A 23,533-nucleotide genomic window follows, 5' to 3' on the forward strand; every position below is an offset into this window, starting at 1 on the left:
TTCCAGGTGGCTTGTGGCAAACGTTAAACCACACTTTTTCTGGATATCTTTGAGAAATGGCTTTCTTCTTGCCACTCTTCCATAAAGGCCAGATTTGTGCAGTGTACGACTGATTGTTGTCCTATGGACAGACTCTCCCACCTCAGCTGTAGTTATCTGCAGTTCATCCACAGTGATCATGGGCCTCTTGGCTGCATCTCTGATCAGTCTTCTCCTTGTTTGAGATGAAAGTATGGATGGACGGCCGGGTCTTGGTAGATTTGCAGTGGTATGATACTCCTTCCATTTCAATATGATCGCTTGCACAGTGCTCCTTGGATGTTTAAAGTTTTGAAAATCTTTTTGTAACCAAATCCGGCTTTAAACGTCTCCACAACAGTATCACGGACCTGCCTGTTGTGTTCCTTGGTCTTCATGATGCTATCTGTGCTTTAAACAGAACACGGAGACTATCACAGAGCAGGTGCATTTATACGGAGACTTGATTACACTCAGGGGCTTATATTTATCATCATCAGTCATTTAGGACAACATTGGATCATTCAGAGATCCTCAATGAACTTCTGGAGTGAGTTTGCTGCTCTGCAATTAAAGGGGATGAATAATATTGCATGTCCCACTTTTCAGTTATTTATTTTTTTAAAAAAGTTTAATATAAGCAATAAATTTCATTCAACTTCACAATTGTGTCCCACTTGTTGTTGATTCTTCACCATAACATTAACATTATCTTTATGTTTGAAGCCTGAAATGTGGGAAAAGGTTGAAAAATTCAAGGGGGCCGAATACTATCGCAAGGCACTGTAATGGGCCTTCTTAGAGAGCAGTGAACTCGCCGGCTGTATTGTCTCCACAGAACAGACCCATAATATTTATCCTCTATTTGTGAGGAGGATGAAAGCAAGGTCAAACATGTCCGTTTTCGTAAGCCACGTTTCATAGATCCAAACAATGTAAGGGGTCGGTACGAGTGTCACGCATGTCTGGAAGGGGCCACACAAGTGTCGTCCACGTCTCTAAGGGGCCACATCCATCACCACTATCAGTGTCAACCAGTAACTTGTACACATCATTAGATGGAGCACAAGTAACCCCCGATCCCCCACACAGTATATAAACACTCAATCTGTATTGAGTCCAGGAAGAGAACTGAAGAGAAACGTAAACATTTCTATGGTCATTTTTGTATTTTTATTATAGTTTTAGTTTTTTTTTATGTAACAATGTGATGGCTTCCCAAAACAATCCCTATTTAGGGTTAGAAAAATTGTAAAACCATAAAAGTAGCTGTTCGTAATAAATGAAGACAGTATTGTATTCTGTGCCCTACACTTGATCCAACAGCCCCTCTGCTTCTGCCATCTGGCCATTTCTGATGCAGAGCGCAGCATCTTATGACAAACTCCTCTTACTGCTGCACTCAGCAGAAGCAGACGGACACTCAAGAAGAAGCGGAGCTTGCGAGTTTCGATCTTTTGACAATGGCTGCACCACTGCCCTTATATTACAGTGTCATATACATTGCCTAATTAAAGTGCTCCCTATAGGACTTTCATGCCAGAGGAAAGTCTATAGTGTCCACCAAGATGGAGGCATTTATCCCAATGTTTACAAGCCCTTGCCATGTCTGTTTTGGGACATCTCACCACCTACATGGACATCATCCGTGCAAAAGATAAAAACAAGCTTCAACTAAAAATCATTGTATATGCCAGAGTCTACAGTCACAGGATTGTGGGAAATGTTAAAATCCAGAAATGGTGCGAGCGAGGCTTTTCTGGTCAAAACGCCTCCACTCCTGAGGTTTTCTGGGTCGGATCGCCTCCGCTCTCGAGGTTCACGCCATCGGTCCTGTTACTTCATGCACACAATGATATTGGAGTCAGAGTCCAGTCTTTCATCCAGCTCTCGATAGCTCATGCCTGGGTATGAAAATGTAAAAGCCACTGGTGAGCACCACTCTCTGACTGCTCATGGAGGGGGAATACGTATGGGGTGCAGCAATCGGATTCATATGCATAGACTATGATTAAGGACTCATATTCAATAGCACTATTTCCCCAAATGAGTAACTAAACTTTAATATATACTTTTCATTTTATAAGACGCACCGGATTATAAGACTCACACCAAATTTAGAGAAAAAAAAAAAAGGGGGGAAAAAAAAGGTCAGTTTTCTAATCCAGTAGGGAGTGGCAGTGGTGGTAAAATGGGGGTCATAGGAGGCAGGGACGGTTGTGGAGCAGGGTGATGCTGCAGGCGGTGCGGTGGGTGTCCCAGATGCTCTGCGGCGCTGTGAGGCAGAAAATACATCCAGGAACTGTCAGCAGTGCCGGCTTCAAAGAAATGGCACCCGGAGGTGGCGCATGCGCAGATTGAGTTATCGGCTCAATGACAAGCCGAGATTTCATCTGCTCAAGCGCCACCTCCGTGCGCCATTTTCCTCAAGCCCGCTGCTGGGACATCAATGGGCCAGAGGCGTCATGTGCACAGATGAGATCTTGAGCAGAGCGCTCCATTTGCGCATGCGCCGACTGTGGGTGCCATTATTTGATGCCCGTACCGCCGACGTCTTCAGGATGGCCCCTGCCTCACCGCCTGCAGCACAGAGCAGCGCCATCCCGCAGCACACAGCCTGCAGCATCGCCCCTGCCTCCTGTCACCGTTCTCCATCCCCAGTAAGCTACATTCGGATTATAAGATGCACCCCTCATTTTCCTCTGAAATTTTTTAGGAGGAAAAGTGCATCTTATAATCCGAAAAATACGGCTATCAACCATTGTTATTTTCTGAATTACCTTATTTTGCTTTGTTCTCTCCCAAAATATTACACTGAGCTGCTGAGTTCATGCTCTTTCAATAGCTGCTTTGAACTGCAACTCTAGCCAGAATCTTTACTCCAGCACCAATTACAGACCCTCTCCCTTTGCGAGCTTCCTGCTCCCCTCCCTCATGCTCAAACAGTGAGAATATTTGTAAATAGTACATTACAACAGATTCTTGTAAGAGCAGCAGTTCAAAGCAGATACTAATAGAGCACGAACTTGGCAGCTCAGACAGCACTTTCATAATGTTTGGAAGCAAGATAAAGTAATGAAGTAATGAAGCTTTAGAACTTTGCAAAAGCTGATTAATAAATAAAAAGTTTATAGTTACTCAAATAATTTTTTTAAGCCATTATTTTTTTTTCTGTGTATGTTACCACTCCTCCTCTTACCACAGAAACCGTCATTCTCCTGAACATTGTGCCATGTCCGGTTACACCGGTGCCGGTACCTGTCTTGCAGCAGATCTCATCATAGCTGTGGCTTCCTGTGTAGAGACGAGCAGGGGGGCTGCGCTCATCTCGAGACACCTTTACGGGGTATTTCTGGAGTCTTCGGATCAGATTCTTCATCAGCCCAAACTGGATGAGTTTCCTGTGTTCACATAGAACGTAACGTACATTATGTCTCCAGCACAGAGGAGCTTAAACTGTGAGTGGCTACCCCAGAAGTACCAGAAATTTGGGGTTATAATGCTCCCCACAGTCCTCCTTACAGCAACGATGTTTCCAGTGTGTCCCAGTGATGCCCCAAGCCCCCTGTGATTCATAGATGCTGAACCCGCGGGGTTTCTGGACGTCTCACTTCTGGGGTCTGTAATAGATCGGGCGCACTTTATAGTCACTGACCTTTCGTCCACTCTCTGCAGCTGCTGTGTGTGTCGGGCGATTAGATCTCGTACGGTGGTGCCGGGACTGAGGCCGCAGTACAGCTGGAAGACGTCACGAAGACTCGGCCGCTTAAGACCTAAGGGAAGTATCAGGCAAACAAGCGAGCAATAAATGGAGGCCTACCACACGCCAACATGTAAGGAAATACATGGGAAAGTATAGGAGAGCTGTAAGGATGGCTGTGCCGAGAGAACAGCAAATCTGCTATGGGGAACAGTCAGGGAAGCTTTCTATTAGAGATTGCTAATGGTCACCTGGTTTACTTATGTAGGAGATGCACTCCTCCTGCAGAGCCTTGTCGTGGATCAGCTCCTGCACCCGCGGAGTCGTGCAGTACACATTGGAGTACTGGAAGGAGAAACAGAATCCATAAAATAAACTCACCAGCCACCCCTCCTGCAGTCACTCACACCACTTAAGGCCCTTGCACCGTCCCGCAGGCCATAGCCAGCCTTAGCACCATCCCATAGACGGTAGCCACCCCAAGCTCCATCTCGCAGGCCGTAGCCACACCTTGTCCCATCCCACACACGGTAGCTACCCTTAGCACCATCTTTCAGGCTGTAGCCACCCTTTCCCATCCCACGGGGTGTGGCCACCCATAGCACCATCCCGTAGGCACAGCTGCCCCACGCGCTGTCCCACAAACCATAGCTGCCCTTTGCACCATCCTGCAGACCGTAGCCGCCCATACCACCATCCCGCAAACCGAAGTCACCCCTAGCACTATCCAGCAGGCCGAAGCCGCCCCTAGCACCATCCAGCAGGCCGAAGCCGCCCCTAGCACCATCCAGCAGGCCGAAGCCGCCCCTAGCACCATCCAGCAGGCCGAAGACGCCCCTAGCACCATCCAGCAGGCCGAAGACGCCCCTAGCACCATCCAGCAGGCCGAAGCCGCCCCTAGCACCATCCAGCAGGCCGAAGCCGCCCCTAGCACCATCCAGCAGGCCGAAGCCGCCCCTAGCACCATCCAGCAGGCCGAAGCCGCCCCTAGCACCATCCAGCAGGCCGAAGCCGCCCCTAGCACCATCCAGCAGGTCGAAGCCATCCCTAGCACCATCCAGCAGGCCGAAGCCGCCCCTAGCACCATCCAGCAGGCCGAAGCCGCCCCTAGCACCATCCAGCAGGCCGAAGCCGCCCCTAGCACCATCCAGCAGGCCGAAGCCGCCCCTAGCACCATCCAGCAGGCCGAAGCCGCCCCTAGCACCATCCAGCAGGTCGAAGCCACCCCTAGCACCATCCAGCAGGCCGAAGCCGCCCCTAGCACCATCCAGCAGGCCGAAGCCGCCCCTAGCACCATCCAGCAGGCCGAAGCCGCCCCTAGCACCATCCAACAGGCCGAAGCCACCCCTAGCACCATCCAGCAGGACGAAGCCACCCCTAGCACCATCCAGCAGGCCAAAGCCACCCCTAGCACCATCCAGCAGGCCAAAGCCGCCCCTAGCACCATCCAGCAGGCCAAAGCCACCCCTAGCACCATCCAACAGGCCGAAGCCACCCCTAGCACCATCCAGCAGGACGAAGCCACCCCTAGCACCATCCAGCAGGCCAAAGCCACCCCTAGCACCATCCAGCAGGCCAAAGCCGCTCCTAGCACCATCCAGCAGGCCAAAGCCGCCCCTAGCACCATCCAGCAGGCCAAAGCCACCCCTAGCACCATCCTGCGGAACCTAGAGGCCCCTAGCACCAACCCGCAAACCCCAGCCGCCCCTAGCACCATCGCGCAGGCCATAGCCACCCCTTCCCGCAGGCTAACCCACAGAGTGCTGCCCATTATATTGGCCCGGATAACACAGCTGTCCTTCTAGCCTCCAAGAGATGGGCAATAGGGAACAATCGTCGCGGTACGATGCAGATCAGGCTGAGATTGATGCTGAAAAATACAACAGAATTCCCCAGATCCTTACCTGGAAGATGGAGACGAGAGTCACCACCCCGTAATACCTAGAAAGCAAAAGGTGAGAGATAAAGTGACAATTCTGCTGAATTTATGATGGACACATCCCATGCATGGGTGCTGGATTACCACCGAGCTGGACACTGATCTATAACTACAAGACCCCCGGCCACAGTGCTCTTTCCTGCTTTTAGTATTGGAAAATTCCATGTTGTTATCAGACCGATTGGATTATCCGGTATTATGGATAATCAAATGCCAGATTAATGGAATGTGACAGCATTATTTAGCCAGATATTTCACTCTCCCACTAGCGCACTCACATGAGGTTCTGTATCGCGATCCGCACTAGGTTCAGCTCCACGTCGGCCTCCGCAGAGATCTTCTGGATGTGACGAAAACCATCGATATATGGAAGAATCTGGGGGAAGCAATGGAAGTGGATCATAATCATAGAATATATGGAATAACCTCTCCAGGAGCCCGCCGGAGCCAGTCACAGGTCCTAGAGATGCAGCGAAGACCGACACTTTAAAGGGTTGTCCACTTTTGGAGGCATCTTTTATTTTACCTAAATGCATTTTTTTCGGGATAACATTTTTTTTTTGAATTGTAAAATGTTGCACCATTTGTCTCCTTCACCTCCTGTGCTGCAGAATGAGTTAACTGAGAATTCATCAGTGAGCTCACACCATCAGTCTAAGGCAATAGCAACTGTACATCTTTTCAGGAGGCATTCAGACACAGCAGACGCATTTGGAGCCTGCAGACATTTACTTAGCGGGTTTATGTGGCTTCATTAAACATGCTTGTGTGTCTTAACCCCTTAACGACCGCAGGCAGTAATATTACGTCCTAGCGGTCATAATGTTACTGCCCGCGGTCTGCCGCCGGCAGCATGCCGCGATCGGCGCACATCTCAAGTGATTTTTACAGCTGAGATGTGTGCCTGCTAGGCACGAGCAGAATTGTTATCTGCTCGTGCCGTTTAACCCTTTAAATGGCGCTGTCAATATGTGACAGCACCATTATAATCGCGATAAGCTTTTACTTACCACCCGATACCGGAAGTCACGTGGCGTGACCACGTGACTTCTGGTAGTTGCCATGGTAGCACAGGGTCATGTGATGACGCCTATAGCTATCATGAGTCACTTTCGGTTTCACTCGGTCCGCAGCACAGTGAATCAGAAAGTGAGGGTATCTGCTGTTTACAGCTGTGTAGCTGTAATCAGCAGATAGGGCAGAGGGATCGGATTGTTGATCGCTATAGCCCCCTAGGGGAACTAATAAGATAAAAAAAAAAAAAGTTTTAAAAAATTAAAAATAAACACAAAAAAACCCCTAAAAGTTCAAATCACCCCCATTGAAAATTAAAGGGTATAAAAAGAAGGGAATTTTGTTACTTACCGTAAATTCCTTTTCTTCTAGCTCTTATTGGGAGACCCAGACGATTGGGTGTATAGCACTGCCTCCGGAGGCCACACAAAGCAATTACACTAAAAAGTGTAAGGCCCCTCCCCTTCTGGCTATACACCCCCAGTGGGATCACTGGCTCACCAGTTTTAGTGCAAAAGCAAGAAGGAGGAAAGCCAATAACTGGTTTAAACAAATCCTCTCCGAGTAACCTCGGAGAACTGAAAACCGTTCAACATGAACAACATGTGTACCCGCAAACAAACCAAAAATCCCGAAGGACAACAGGGCGGGTGCTGGGTCTCCCAATAAGAGCTAGAAGAAAAGGAATTTACGGTAAGTAACAAAATTCCCTTCTTCTTCAGCGCTCTATTGGGAGACCCAGACGATTGGGACGTCCAAAAGCTGTCCCTGGGTGGGTAAAGAAATACCTCATGTTAGAGCTGCAAGACAGCCCTCCCCTACGGGGAGGCAACTGCCGCCTGCAGCTCTTCTACCTAGGCTGGCGTCCGCCGAAGCATAGGTATGCACCTGATAATGTTTGGTGAAAGTGTGCAGACTCGACCAGGTAGCTGCCTGGCACACCTGTTGAGCCGTAGCCTGGTGTCGTAATGCCCAGGATGCACCCACGGCTCTGGTAGAATGGGCCTTCAGCCCTGATGGAACCGGAAGCCCAGCAGAACGGTAGGCTTCAAGAATTGGTTCTTTGATCCATCGAGCCAGGGTGGCCTTAGAAGCCTGCGACCCTTTGCGCTGACCAGCGACAAGGACAAAGAGTGCATCCGAACGGCGCAAGGGCGCCGTGCGGGAAATGTAGATTCTGAGTGCTCTCACCAGATCTAACAAATGTAAATCTTTCTCATACCGATGAACTGCATGAGGACAAAACGAAGGCAAAGAGATATCCTGATTAAGATGAAAAGAGGATACCACCTTCGGGAGAAACTCCTGAATGGGGCGCAGCACCACCTTGTCCTGGTGGAAGACCAGGAAGGGAGCCTTGGATGATAGTGCTGCCAGCTCAGACACTCTCCGAAGAGATGTGATCGCTACCAGAAAAGCCACTTTCTGTGATAGTCTAGAAAGTGAAACCTCCCTCAGAGGCTCGAAGGGCGGCTTCTGGAGGGCAACTAGTACCCTGTTCAGATCCCATGGATCTAACGGCCGCTTGTACGGGGGTACGATATGGCAAACCCCCTGTAGGAACGTGCGCACCTTAGGAAGGCGTGCCAAACGCCTCTGAAAAAAGACGGATAGCGCCGAGACCTGACCTTTAAGGGAGCCGAGCGACAACCCTTTTTCTAACCCAGATTGCAGGAAAGAAAGAAAGGTAGGCAATGCAAATGGCCAGGGAGACACTCCCTGAGCAGAGGACCAGGATAAGAATATCCTCCACGTTCTGTGGTAGATCTTAGCGGACGTGGGCTTCCTAGCCTGTCTCATGGTGGCAACGACCCCTTGGGACAATCCTGAAGACGCTAGGATCCAGGACTCAATGGCCACACAGTCAGGTTCAGGGCCGCAGAATTCCGATGGAAAAACGGCCCTTGGGACAGTAAGTCTGGTCGGTCTGGGAGTGCCCACGGTTGGCCGACCGTGAGCTGCCACAGATCCGGATACCACGCCCTCCTCGGCCAGTCTGGGGCGACAAGTATGACGCGGCTGCAATCGGATCTGATCTTGCGTAGCACTCTGGGCAAGAGTGCCAGAGGTGGAAACACATAAGGGAGCCGGAACTGCGACCAATCTTGCACTAGGGCGTCTGCCGCCAGTGCTCTTTGATCGCGAGACCGTGCCATGAAGGTTGGGACCTTGTTGTTGTGCCGTGACGCCATTAGGTTGACGTCCGGCACCCCCCAGCGGCGACAGATTTCCTGAAACACGTCTGGGTGAAGGGACCATTCCCCTGCGTCCATGCCCTGGCGACTGAGGAAGTCTGCTTCCCAGTTTTCTACGCCGGGGATGTGAACTGCGGATATGGTGGAGGCTGTGGCTTCCACCCACATCAGAATCCGCCGGACTTCCTGGAAGGCTTGCCGACTGCGTGTCCCCCCTTGGTGGTTGATGTATGCCACCGCTGTGGAGTTGTCCGACTGAATTCGGATCTGCCTTCCTTCCAGCCACTGCTGGAAGGCTAGTAGGGCAAGATACACTGCTCTGATTTCCAGAACATTGATCTGAAGGGTGGACTCCTGCTGAGTCCACGTACCCTGAGCCCTGTGGTGGAGAAACACTGCTCCCCACCCTGACAGACTTGCGTCTGTCGTGACCACTGCCCAGGATGGGGGCAGGAATGATCTTCCCTGCGATAATGAGGTGGGAAGAAGCCACCACTGCAGGGAGTCTTTGGCCGTCTGGGAAAGGGAGACTTTCCTGTCCAGGGATGTTGACTTCCCGTCCCATTGGCGGAGAATGTCCCATTGAAGTGGACGCAGATGAAACTGCGCAAACGGAACCGCCTCTATTGCCGCCACCATCTTCCCGAGGAAGTGCATGAGGCGTCTTAAGGAGTGCGACTGACTTAGAAGGAGAGCCTGCACCCCAGTCTGTAGAGACCGCTGCTTGGCCAGCGGAAGCTTCACTATCGCTGAGAGAGTATGAAACTCCATGCCAAGATACGTTAGTGATTGGGTCGGTGACAGATTTGACTTTGGGAAGTTGATGATCCACCCGAACGCCTGGAGAGTCTCCAGTGCAACATTCAGGCTGAGTTGGCATGCCTCTTGAGAGGGTGCCTTGACCAGTAGATCGTCCAAGTAAGGGATCACAGAGTGTCCGTGAGAGTGCAAGACTGCTACCACTGCCGCCATGATCTTGGTGAACACCCGTGGGGCTGTCGCCAGACCAAATGGCAGAGCTACGAACTGAAGATGGTCGTCTCCTATCACGAAGCGTAGAAAGCGTTGGTGCTCTGTAGCAATCGGCACGTGGAGATAAGCATCTTTGATGTCTATTGATGCTATGAAATCTCCTTGAGACATTGAGGCAATGACTGAGCGGAGGGATTCCTTCCTGAGGGGGGACAGGGATCACGACTCCTTCTGCTCTTAGAGAGTCCACCGCCTGCAGCAGGGCATCTGCTCGGTTGGGGTGTGGGGAGGTTCTGAAGAACCGAAGTGGAGGTCGAGAACTGAACTCGATTCTGTACCCGCGAGACAAAATGTCTGTTACCCACCGGTCCTTGACCTGTGACAGCCAAATGTCGCAAAAGCGGGAGAGCCTGCCACCGACCGAGGATGCGGAGGGAGGAGGCCGAAAGTCATGAGGTAGCCGCTTTGGAAGCGGTTCCTCCATTTGCTTTCCTGGGGCGTGAGTGAGCCCGCCAGGAATCTGAGCTCCCTTGTTCTTTCTGAGTCCTTTTGGACGAGGAGAATTGGGCCTTGCCCGAGCCTCGAAAGGACCGAAACCTCGACTGCCACCTTTTCTGTTGAGGTTTACTTGCTCTGGGCTGTGGTAAGGAAGAGTCCTTACCCTTGGACTGTTTTATGATTTCAGCCAATGGCTCACCAAACAGTCTGTCTCTAGATAATGGCAAGCTGGTTAAGCATTTTTTGGAACCAGCATCTGCTTTCCAGTCCTTTAACCACAAGGCTCTGCGCAAAACCACAGAATTGGCGGACGCCATAGCGGTACGGCTCGTAGATTCTAAGACAGCATTGATAGCATAGGTCGCAAACGCAGACATTTGCGAAGTTAGGGACGCCACCTGCGGCACCGCTGGATGTATGATAGCATCCACCTGTGCTAAACCAGCTGAAATAGCTTGGAGTGCCCACACGGCCGCGAATGCTGGAGCAAACGACGCGCCGATAGCTTCATAGACAGATTTCAACCAAAGGTCCATCTGTCTGTCGTTGGCATCCTTAAGTGAAGCGCCATCCTCTACTGCGACTATGGATCTAGCCGCAAGCTTGGAAATTGGGGGATCCACCTTTGGACACTGGGTCCAGCGTTTGGCCACCTCAGAGGGAAAAGGATAACGGGTATCCTTAGAACGTTTAGAGAAACGCTTGTCTGGATGAGCGTCGTGTTTCTGGATCGATTCTCTGAAGTCAGAGTGGTCCAAAAAAGCACTTAATTTACGCTTGGGATACAGGAAATGGAACTTCTCTTGCTGTGCCGCTGCCTCCTCTGCAGAAGGGGCTGGGGGAGAAATATCCAACAGTCTATTAATTGCCGATATAAGGTCATTAACCATGGCGTCACCATCAGGGGCATCCAGATTGAAAGGAGCCTCAGGATTAGAATCCTGATCACCGTCCTCAGTCTCATCACAGAGAGACTCTTCTCGCTGAGACCCTGAGCAGTGTGATGACGTTGAGGGTCTTTCCCAGCGAGCTCGCTTAGGCTGCCTGGGACTGTCATCTGAGTCAGAGACTTCAGCCTGTGATGCTTGAGACCCCCTTGAAGTACGGATTAGTTCCAACTGAGGGGGACCGGAGAGCAGAGACACAGCAGTGTCCATGGTCTGAGTAACTGGCCTGGACTGCAAGGTCTCCAGGATTTTTGACATAGTCACAGACATTTTATCAGCAAAAACTGCAAAGTCTGTCCCCGTCACCGGGGCAGGGTTCACAGGCGTCTCTGCCTGGGCTACCACCACATTAGGCTCTGGCTGACGAAGTGCCACTGGGACTGAACATTGCATACAATGTGAGTCTTTGGAGCCTGCCGGTAGATCAGCCCCACATGCAGTACAAACAGTGTACACAGCCTGTGCCTTGGCACCCTTGCGTTTTGCGGATGACATGTTGCTGCCTCCTCAGAGCAGTACAGGGTGTCCAGCCAAGAAGCGACCTTACAGTGCAACTATATATATATATATATATGGTACTAAGAAAAAAGTACACTAATATAACACTGAGGCACTAGTGGGGCCAGCACTAAAGTGCAGCTTACCGCCCGCTTAGGAGCGGGTGTGTGGTCGCCGAATTCCCTTTAGTCTGGGTCTCCCAGAGCCTGCTGCCTCTCCCCAGCCAGACCGCATGTGTAATGGCTGCCGGCGTCCTTGTGGAGAGGGGGGGCGGGCCCTGGGCGTATACAGACGAAGAGCGTGAAGCCTGCTTCCCACTGTGCCTAGTGAGAGGGCTGGAGCATGTAAATAAGCTCCAGCGCTCGGCGCTGCCAATTGAGCAGCGTCTCTCCCCTACCCTGATTGACAGGGTAGGGGCGGGAACGAAGCGGCGCTAGGCCGCAGAAGCCGGGGGCTAAAGTTAGAAGCGCCGCCGCCGTAAAAGCGCGGTCGGCGCAAAGTCCCCGGCGCACCACAAGTCGCAGTTGCGCCGCCGCTCCAGTAGCGGTCGGCGCAGTAGTTCCCAACATGTAACGTCACTCAGCAAGCTGCAGTGACCTAACCCCAGCGCACAGCGCTACTGTCCCCGGCGCACTACAACGCTCAGCAAGCCTTGAGAGTGTCCGTGCCTGCCGGGGACACAGAGTACCTGAAAGTTGCAGGGCCTTGTCCCTGAACGGCACTCCCGCTCCAAATCCAGCAGGTTCTCTGGGTCTGTGGATGGAGCCCGGCCTCAGGGCTTGGAGGCCGGTAAGATCCCACTTCCACAGAGCCCTCCAGGGGATGTGGAAGGAAAACAGCATGTGGGCTCCAGCCTCCGTACCAGCAATAGGTACCTCAACCTTACAAGCACCACCACGGGTGAGAAGGGAGCATGCTGGGGGCCCCATATGGGCCCTCTTTTCTTCCATCCGATATAGCCAGCAGCTACTGCTGACTACAAACAGTGGAGCTATGCGTGGATGTCTGACCTCCTTCGCACAAAGCAGAAAACAGGTGAGCCAGTGATCCCACTGGGGGTGTATAGCCAGAAGGGGAGGGGCCTTACACTTTTTAGTGTAATTGCTTTGTGTGGCCTCCGGAGGCAGTGCTATACACCCAATCGTCTGGGTCTCCCAATAGAGCGCTGAAGAAAATATACACACATTTGGTATCGCCGCGTTCACAAATGCCTGATCTATCAAAATATAAAATCAATTAACCTGATTGGTAAACGGCGTAGCATCAAAAAATTCCAAACGCAAAAATGACTTTTTTTTGTCGCCACAACTTTTGCGCAAAATGCAATAACAGGCGATCAAAACGTAGCATCTGCACAAACATGGTACCATTAAAAATGTCAGCGCGAGACGCAAAAAAATAAGCCATCACTGAGCCATAGATCCCGAAAAATGAGAATGCTACGGGTCACGGAATATGGCGTAAAACGTGCGCCACTTTTTTCGGACAAACTTCTGATTTTTTTTAACCCCTTATATAAAAGTAAACCTATACATGTTTGGTGTCTACGAACTCGCACTGACCTGAGGCATCACACCCACACATCAGTTTTACCATACAGTGAATAAAATATCTCAAAAACTATAGTGCTATCGCACTTTTTTTGCAATTTTTCTGCATTTGGATTTTTTTTGCCATTTTCCAGTACACTATATGGTAAAACTTATGGTTTCATTTAAAAGTACAACTCGTCCCGCAAAAAATGAGCCCTCACATGACCATATTGACTGAGAAATAAAAGTTACGTCTCTCAGAAGAAGAATGGTGAAAAAAAAAAACCCGGAAAGCGAAAAATCGGCCGGTCGTGAAGGGGTTAATTGTGGTTTTAGTGTTCCAATTTCTGATTTTTTTTTTTGTTTTCCTTGCAAACGCATGAAAAGAAATAGATAAAACAAAAAATATTACATTATATCCAGCGTTCATGCCAAAGGGAAGAAACACAGAGCAGACAACAGAGCAGCGCCCATAGACTAGACCGGAGGACGGGGGGCTCATTCTCTACACCTGCAGATTTACCTGCTGTGTTGTCAGATCCCACTGTGCGTTACAGAAGTCGTCTTTGTCTTCTGTGAATACTGGGACGTCGTACTCCTGGGCTGTAGGGGGCGCCACCCGCAGATCTATTACCTTTAGGTGCATGGTGTTACTTTCATCTGGAAGAACAAGGAAGAAGGGAATTTTGTTTACTTACCGTAAATTCCTTTTCTTCTAGCTCTAATTGGGAGACCCAGACAATTGGGTGTATAGGCTATGCCTCCGGAGGCCGCACAAAGTACTACACTTAAAAGTGTTAGGCCCCTCCCCTTCTGCCTATACACCCTCCGTGCTCCCACGGGCTCCTCAGTTGTGGTGCAAAAGCAAGAAGGAGGGAAAATAATTAGAAACTGGTTTAAAGTAACTTCAATCCGAAGGAAACTCGGAGAACTGAAACCATTCAACATGAACAACATGTGTACACAAAAAAACAGGGGCGGGTGCTGGGTCTCCCAATTAGAGCTAGAAGAAAAGGAATTTACGGTAAGTAAACAAAATTCCCTTCTTCTTTTTCGCTCTATTGGGAGACCCAGACAATTGGGACGTCCAAAAGCAGTCCCTGGGTGGGTAAAATAATACCTCGTAAGAGAGCCGTAAAACGGCCCTTTCCTACAGGTGGGCAACCGCCGCCTGAAGGACTCGTCTACCTAGGCTGGCATCCGCCGCAGCATAGGTATGCACCTGATAGTGTTTCGTGAAAGTGTGCAGGCTCGACCAGGTAGCCACCTGACACACCTGTTGAGCCGTAGCCTGGTGCCTCAAAGCCCAGGACGCTCCCACGGCTCTGGTAGAATGGGCCTTCAGCCCTGAGGGAACCGGAAGCCCAGCCGAACGGTAAGCTTCGATAATTGGCTCCTTGATCCACCGAGCCAGGGTTGATTTGGAAGCCTGTGATCCTTTACGCTGGCCAGCGACAAGGACAAAGAGTGCATCCGAGCGGCGCAGGGGCGCCGTACGAGAAATGTAGAGTCTGAGTGCTCTCACCAGATCTAACAAGTGCAAATCCTTTTCACATTGGTGAACTGGATGAGGATAAAAAGAGGGTAAGGAAATATCCTGATTGAGATGAAAAGGTGGATACCACCTTAGGGAGAAATTCCGGAACCGGACGTAGAACCACCTTGTCCTGGTGAAAAAAACAGAAAAGGGGCTTTGCACGACAACGCTGCTAGCTCAGACACTCTCCGAAGAGAAGTGACTGCTACTAGAAAAACCACTTTCTGCGAAAGTCGGGAGAGGGAGATATCTCTCATTGGCTCGAATGGTGGTTTCTGAAGAACCATCAGCACCCTGTTTAGATCCCAGGGTTCTAACGGCCGCTTGTAAGATGGAACGATTTGACAAACTCCCTGCAGGAACGTGCGTACCTGTGGAAGTCTAGCTAGGCGCTTCTGGAAAAAACACAGAGAGCGCTGAAACTTGTCCCTTAAGGGAACCGAGCGACAAACCCTTTTCCAGTCCAGATTGAAGGAAGGACAGAAAAGTAGGTAATGCAAATGGCCAGGGAGAAAAACCCTGAGCAGAGCACCACGACAGGAAAATTTTCCACGTCCTGTGATAAATCTTGGCGGACGTTGGTTTCCTAGCCTGTCTCATAGTGGCAATGACTTCTTGAGATAACCCTGAAGACGCTAGGATCCAGGACTCAATGGCCACACAGTCAGGTTGAGGGCCGCAGAATTCAGATGGAAAAACGGCCCTTGAGACAGCAAGTCTGGTCGGTCTGGTAGTGCCCACGGTTGGCCGACCGTGAGATGCCACAGATCCGGGTACCACGACCTCCTCGGCCAGTCTGGAGCGACGAGGATGGCGCGGCGGCAGTCGGCCCTGATCTTGCGTAACACTCTGGGCAACAGTGCCAGCGGAGGAAACACATAAGGGAGCTGAAACTGCGACCAATCCTGAACTAAGGCGTCTGCCGCCAGAGCTCTGGGATCTTGAGACCGTGCCATGAACGTTGGTACCTTGTTGTTGTGCCGGGACGCCATGAGGTCGACGTCCGGCACCCCCCAGCGGCAACAGATCTCCTGAAACACGTCCGGGTGAAGGGACCATTCCCCTGCGTCCATGCCCTGGCGACTGAGATAATCTGCTTCCCAGTTTTCCACGCCTGGGATGTGAACTGCGGATATGGTGGAGGCCGTGGCTTCCACCCACATCAAAATCCGCCGGACTTCCTGGAAGGCTTGTCGACTGCGTGTGCCGCCTTGGTGGTTGATGTATGCCACCGCTGTGGAATTGTCCGACTGAATTCGGATCTGCTTGCCTTCCAGCCACTGCTGGAACGCTTTCCGGGCAAGATACACTGCCCGAATTTCCCGAACATTGATCTGAAGCGAGGACTCTTGCCGGGACCACGTACCCTGAGTCCTGTGGTGGAGAAAAACCGCTCCCCACCCTGACAGACTTGCGTCCGTCGTGACTACTTCCCAGGATAGAGGACGCAGGTGAAACTGCGCGAAAGGGACTGCTTCCATTGGTGCCACCATCTTCCCCAGGAAGTGCATGAGGCGCCTCAAGGGGTGTGACTGGCCTTGAAGGAGAGATTGTACCCCTGTCTGTAGTGACCGCTGCTTGATCCGCGGAAGCTTCACTATCGCTGAGAGGGTATGAAACTCCATGCCAATGTATGTGAGCGATTGGGTCGGTGTCAGATTTGACTTTGGAAAATTGATGATCCACCCTAAACTCTGGAGATTCTCCAGGGTAGCGTCGAGGCTGTGTTGGCATGCCTCTTGAGAGGGTGCCTTGATCAACAGATCGTCTAAGTACAGGATCACCGAGTGACCCTGAGAATGGAGGACCGCTACTACAGTAGCCATAACCTTGGTGAAAACCCGTGGGGCTGTTGCCAGGCCGAATGGCAGTGCCACGAACTGCAGGTGTTCGTTTCCTATGGCGAAGCGCAAGAAGCGCTGGTGCTCTGGGGCAATCGGAACGTGGAGATAAGCATCTTTGATATCGATCGATGCAAGGAAATCTCCCTGGGACATTGAGGTGATGACGGAACGGAGGGATTCCATCCGGAACCGCCTGGTCTTTACGTGTTTGTTGAGAAGTTTCAGGTCCAGGACAGGACGGAAGGACCCGTCCTTCTTTGGGACCACAAACAAGTTGGAGTAAAAACCGTGGGCCTGTTGCTGAAGAGGAACAGGGACCACCACTCCTTCTGCCTTCAGGGTGCCCAGCGCCTGCCGAAGAGCCTCGGCTCGCTCGGGAGGCGGAGAGGACCGGAAGAATCGAGTCGGGGGACGAGAGATGAACTCTATCTTGTAACCGTGAGAGAGAATGTCTCTCACCCAGCGGTCTTTTATTTGTGGCAGCAAGGTGTCGCAAAAGCGGGAGAGCCTGCCACCGACCGAGGATGCTACTAGAGGAGGTAGAAAGTCATGAGGCAGCCGCTTTGTTAGCGGTGCTCCCAATGGCCTTTTTAGGACGTGACTTAGACCGCCATGCATCAGAGTTCCTTTGTTCTTTCTGAGACCTTTTGGACGAGGAAAATTGGGACCTGCCCGCGCCCCGAAAGGACCGAAACCTCGACTGCCCTCTCCTCTGTTGGGAGAGGTTCTGCTTGGGCTGGGGTAAGGATGTATCCTTTCCCTTGGATTGTTTGATGATTTCCTCCAGGCGCTCGCCAAAGAGCCTGTCGCCAGAAATTGGCAAACCGGTTAAACGCTTTTTGGAAGCGGAATCTGCCTTCCACTCCCGTAGCCACAAGGCCCTGCGGACTACTACCGAATTGGCGGTCGCAACTGCCGTACGGCTCACAGAGTCCAGGACAGCATTCATAGCGTCAGACGCAATTGCCGAGGTCTGGGAGGTAATGGAAGCCACTTGTGGCGCGGCCGCTTCAATTTTCGCTTGACCTGCTGATATAGCTTGTAGCGCCCATACGGCTGCGAATGCTGGGGCAAAAGAAGCTCCGATAGCTTCATAGATGGATTTCATCCAGAGCTCCATCTGCCTGTCAGTGGCATCTTTAAGCGAGGCCCCATCTTCCACTGCAAGTATGGATCTAGCCGCCAGTCTGGAGATTGGAGGATCCACTTTGGGACATTGAATCCAACCTTAAACCACTTCCGGGGGAAAAGGATAACGTGTATCCTTAAGGCGCTTAGAGAAACGCTTATCCGGAAAAGCATGGTGATTCTGGATTGCCTCTCTGAAATCAGAGTGGTCTAGAAACATACTCTGTGTACGCTTGGGGAACCTGAAGCGAAATTTCTCCTGCTGAGAAACAGACTCCTCCGCCGGAGGGGCTGAGGGAAGAATATCCAGCAACTGATGAATGGATGCAATAAGATCATTCACTATGGCGTCCTCGTCTGGAGAATTAAGATTGAGAGCGCTCCCAGGATCAGAATCCTGATCAGCTGTTTCCGCATCATCAACCAGAGAATCCCCCCGCTGAGACCCTAAACAATATGATGTCGAGGGAAATTCTAAGCGGGCCCGCTTAGACGATCTGGGGCTAGGTTCTAAGTCCGAACCCTCCGTCTGGGATGTATGAGATACCCCGTGAGGACATTGTTGGTCCAACTGAGGGGGGTCAGGGAACAATGATTCAACAGAGTCCCTTTGCTGAGATACCGGTCTGGACTGCAAGGCTTCTAGTATCTTAGCCATAGTCTGATAGAGTTGATCCTTAAAGGCTGCAAACTCAGTCCCCGTCACCTGGACAGTGTCAACAGGTGGCTCCCCCTGGGCCCCTCTTAGCAGAGGATCCGGCTGAGGAAGTGTCACAGGGGTCGAACACTGTACACAATGAGGGTCAGTGGAACCTGCCGGTAGCTGGGTCTTACATGCGGCGCAGGCAACATAATAAGCCTGTGTTTTGGCACCCCTGCCGTTTATGGGCGCCATGCTATAGTTTTCCCTGAGTAACACAATAGGGTATATAGCCAGAAAGAACTGTGCTCATACAGTGTAAATTATATACAGTACACAAATAATGTACCAATACAATACAGCACCATGGGGCTAGCAGCACATGTGCTGCTTACCAGCCGCCTAAGCGGTTGTGAGGCCACCAGAGACCGTGTCTGGGTCTCCCATGAATATGTCCCTCTCTGCAGCGTCGGTGGAGCTGACAGGAATGGCTGCGGCGTCCTGACGAGCTGAGGAAGCTGTGGGCGTGGCCTAGAAAGAGCGCGAAACGGGCGCTCATACTGTGCACAGTGAGGGGAGTGGAGCATGTAAATCATACTCCAGCCCTCATTGCTGCTCGCTCCGTGCAGCGTCCCGCCCTTCCCCTGCCTGTCAGGGCTGAGGGCGGGAGAAAAAAAAAAAGGGAAACTAGGCCGCAATGAAGCCGGGGACTGTAGTAATAAACGCGGCCGCCGTAAAAGCGCGGTCGCGTGAAAGTCCCCGGCGAACTACAAGTCCCAGCCGCGCCGCAGTGTCCCGTGGCAACGGCGGTCAGTGCGGTAGCCCTTACATATAAACACACTCAGCGACGCTGAGTGTGTAATGGCACATATAGACCCGGTCAGCGCCGCGGTCCCCGGTGCACTAGCACACCCAGCAAAGCTGAGGTGATGCCGTGCGCGGTCCCCATAGGGATACAGAGTACCTTTAAGATGCAGGGCCATGTCCCTGAACAGTATCGGCTCCTATCCATCAGGCTCCACAGGAGTTGTGGATGAAGCCCGGTCTCAGTGCCTGGAGACCGATAAGATCCCACTTCACCCAGAGCCCTAAGAGGGATGGGGAAGGAAAAACAGCATGTGGGCTCCAGCCTCCGTACCCGCAATGGATACCTCAACCTTAACAACACCGCCGACAAAAGTGGGGTGAGAAGGGAGCATGCTGGGGGCCCTATATGGGCCCACTTTTCTTCCATCCGACCTAGTCAGCAGCTGCTGCTGACTAATCTGTGGAGCTGTGCTGTGCGTGTCTGACCTCCTTCGCACAAAGCAAAAACTGAGGAGTCCGTGGGAGCACGGGGGGTGTATAGGCAGAAGGGGAGGGGCCTAACACTTTTAAGTGTAGTACTTTGTGCGGCCTCCGGAGGCATAGCCTATACACCCAATTGTCTGGGTCTCCCAATAGAGCGAAAAAGAAATTTTAGTAAAGGTGTTCTCTCCGTGTCCTGCACGATGGGGTCAATTATCTCACCCTACATGAGAGATGGTGGAGAGAAGCAAAGCCAAATGGAGCCGACGGGTGTCAGCCACGGTACAGCTGAAGATCACAGCGGCCATTTGTGCGAAAACCAAGTGCTTTTGACTGCAAATCCTCAGCAAAATCCACATGAATAACAAGCAGAAATTGCTGCCGATTTCAAAACCGATGGTCGATCCAGAGCTCAGAGCCGGAAGCCGATCCAGAGCTCGGAATTGGGAGCCGATCCAGAGCTCAGAGCCGGGAGCCGATCCAGAACTCGGAAGCGGGAGCCGACACAGAGCTCGGAAGCGGGAGCCGACACAGAGCTCGGAAGCGGGAGCCGACACAGAGCTCGGAAGCGGGAGCCGACACAGAGCTCGGAAGCGGGAGCCGACACAGAGCTCGGAAGCGGGAGCCGACACAGAGCTCGGAAGCGGGAGCCGACCCAGAGCTCGGAAGCGGGAGCCGACACAGAGCTCGGAAGCGGGAGCCGATCCAGAGCTCGGAAGCGGGAGCCGATCCAGAGCTCGGAAGCGGGAGCCGATCCAGAGTTCAGAGCCAGGAGCATTGCCGATAGAAAACAACACTAAAAGAAAAAGCTTCTGCCCTTCCTGAGCCTTGTGAGAGGCTCAGGAAGGGCATGTCCTGTCTCATGTAGGGTGAATAACTGCACTCCCCCAACCCCCATGCACTACAGAAGGTGATATGAAAGATTCTATGTACTCTCTAGTGGTCAATGGTCCAGTACAAAGCTGTCAGGTCTGTACCTATGGGGAGGGAGCACTCTCCGGTCGAGTTAAGCCCCTCCAGCAGGATGCTCATGATGGGCACCAGTCTCTGCTTACTGTCCTCATTAGAGATAAAGCCAGACTCCAGCTACAACGAGAGAAAAAGAAAGTGATGAGGCCTAGGGGACAGGCAGACATCAGAATAGTGAGTTACACATCTTACATTTTCATTTATTTTACTCGCTTATATAACGTCATGAATTGCAGACATCATCTCAGTCCCCATTGAGGCTCACAATGTACATTCCCTAATCAACTTCCTTATAACTGTTTTGTGCCTTTATATATCCATCACTGTTACTGAATGCCCTGATGAAGGAGTCAAAGTGCTCCGAAACGCATTGTCAAATAAATTAAAGCCAAGGAATCCATCTAGTCCTGTTTTATCGGCAGCATAGGTTTAACCCCTTCTCCTTCAGACTCAGACTTTTCAACTGCGTGCGGCTGTGGCACCTAGTGTTAAGCTGCCTCACACAACTGCACCAGGTGAGCAATATTCCTCACAATTGTGGTTTCCGCTCAGATAAGATGCTATTTTGTGCTACATTATCTTTCCGACTTTTCCCTTGTTTGAATCTACATTTCCTATCAGTATATCTCTGGAATGTGGGAGGAAACTGGAGAACCCAAAGGAAACGTTTGTGGCAATTGAACCCAGGAGCCCAGTGCTGCAAGACTGCTGTGCTAACCACTGAGCAACTGTGTTGCCTATATACTACAGTGCTAACGACTGACCTACTGTGTTGCCCTATATATAGTACAGCGCTAACCACTGAGCCACTGTGTTGCCCTTTATACAGTGCTAATCACTGAGCCACTGTGTTGCCCTATAGATAGTAAAGTGCTAACCACTGAGCCACTGTGCAGACCTATATATAGTGCAATGGTAACCACTGAGCTGCTCTATATATAGTATAATGCCAAACTCTAAGCCTCCGTGCTGCCCTATGTATAGGATAGTGCTAATCATGAAGTTGCTCTACATATAGTGCAGTGCTAACCTCTGGGCTGCCATTATATATATATATATATATATATATATATATATATATAAATTCATATATATATATATATATATATATATATATATATATATATATATATATATAAATTCATAACAGTGGTAACTACTGGGCCACTACAGTGCTCTATATATAGTAGAAAGTTAACCACTGAGCCACTGTGCTGCCAACTTACTTATATGTTCTTATTGTGCCTGGTGCCATAAAATGGTCTCTGTGCCACTGACTGGACACACCCACAACTAGTAACACCCAGTCTGTTTATATTTCCAGTAGGAATAACAAAAGGACGTTCCATATACAGAGACCGATGCTCCTTAATGATAACATTAACCCATTCACATCCCTACAACAGACTGACATAAGGAATCAACCTCGCTTCGATGATCACAAGTTATGCAGTGAACTACCCCTTTAAGAGGAGCGGACCTCCAGCGTCTTCAGGTATCCTGCGAGCTTCTTCACGATGGGCTCCAGCGCACACGTCTTGGCTCTGGCGTTGCACACAAAGCCCAGGTTAAACAGCAGAGCGTTGCGGCTGTACTTCTTGTGCTCGATGCACACCGGGCAGCCAATCAGCTTCTTGTCCATGGCGGTCCTGAGCAAAGAACACAGAAGAGTCAGCGATGGACACAAGACAGCCTCCATGGCAGCTATTCATCTGCTGCATAGCCATTATGGCACCATACTGACTGTTTCCCCATCAACTCCAGATGTAATTGTTTATAAAGGTTCAGTGCTTTGGCCCCTGAGATCCGGGGCCCCAGACTTTACACTCACACTGTGATCAGCTTGTTCTGGAGCTCGGGTTTGGTGATTATATAAACCTGGACGGTGTCAAACAGCTCCCGCGAGATATACTCCTCGGGGACCTGCCAATACACGTGTGACATCATCATCATCCTCCTGCCAAGATACCTCGGGGGAGGGGGGGGGGGAGATCAGCGCCGCGTTCACTCACCTGGTAACTGATCTTGGGGCCAAGGGTCGGATGGAACTCGCTGAAGAAAACGCACTCGATCCTCCGACTGGACATCACTGCAAACACCAAAAGAGAGGAGTAAGCGGGGGTGGGGCAGACACGGAAAATACATGAACCAATGAGAAAATCCAGTGCTCAGACCCCGCCCATCAGGAGCCAGCTGTAGAGCAATCGTTATGCTACGCCTTCCTGAGTTACGTCCTATGTCGGGATCGTGGTTCAGGTCCCTTAGAGGGATTAAAGAATATAGTAAAAATTAAAAAAATAAATGAATCTTTAAAAATATTCCAAAAATCCCCCTAAAACATAAAAAAAACAAACAAACAAAAAACCTCCATACAAGTTTGGTGTCGCCGTCATTGCACCGACATGGAGAATCCCGATTAAAAGTAATGTCTTCCACACTAAGAATGCCGTAAAAACAAAACCCCAAAACAATGGCGGAATTGTGTCTTTTCGGGATTATCTGGCCCTATGACAGCGGCTCTATGGCAGAATATGTAGCTACTTTCTGCACATTCTGCCCTTCTTCCAGGCTTCTCCACAGGCTGCAGATATCATCTGACCCCCAGATCTGCACTCACTCTTCCTCCTCTTCTTCCTCCTCTTCTTCTTCTTCAGCCTTTCCCCCCCACCACCACCAAGAATGGCAATGAACCAGTCCTGCACAAACCGGAAACAGCATGGTTGCGTCTCAAGCCTCTCTTCCACTCTGGTCACGCCCCTCCGCGTTTATTGGTCGATTGTCAACCATTCCAGAGTGTACAATCTGTATTCAAACC

At 51.0% G+C, this 23,533-nt stretch overlaps 1 protein-coding gene across 1 annotated transcript; it reads right to left on the bottom strand.

The window, feature by feature from the left end:
* Positions 1-757: 757 nt before the first annotated feature.
* Positions 758-23,419, bottom strand: NPRL2 (NPR2 like, GATOR1 complex subunit). Its single transcript, XM_075320793.1, has 12 exons — positions 23,336-23,419; positions 22,731-22,807; positions 22,550-22,641; positions 22,199-22,367; positions 20,727-20,835; positions 13,837-13,973; positions 5,936-6,033; positions 5,623-5,659; positions 3,970-4,063; positions 3,674-3,791; positions 3,277-3,419; positions 758-1,922 (listed from the first exon to the last, which is right to left on the bottom strand). Coding segments are annotated over exons 1-12 (1,143 nt in total). The 5' UTR covers positions 23,337-23,419; the 3' UTR covers positions 758-1,854.
* Between the last annotated feature and the right edge of the window lie 114 nt (positions 23,420-23,533).

Source organism: Anomaloglossus baeobatrachus, chromosome 8 (assembly GCF_048569485.1).
Source record: "Anomaloglossus baeobatrachus isolate aAnoBae1 chromosome 8, aAnoBae1.hap1, whole genome shotgun sequence".
In the NCBI taxonomy this organism is placed as follows: domain Eukaryota; kingdom Metazoa; phylum Chordata; class Amphibia; order Anura; family Aromobatidae; genus Anomaloglossus; species Anomaloglossus baeobatrachus.

Bases quoted from the DNA above. Each gene is read 5' to 3' on its own strand.
- NPRL2 (XM_075320793.1), bottom strand. The intron at 13,974-20,726 runs GTACAGACCTGA...TTGTTCTTCCAG, and splicing joins AGAGTGCTCCCTCCCCATAG to ATGAAAGTAACACCATGCAC. The intron at 3,420-3,673 runs GTCAGTGACTAT...ATGTGAACACAG, and splicing joins CTGCAGAGAGTGGACGAAAG to GAAACTCATCCAGTTTGGGC.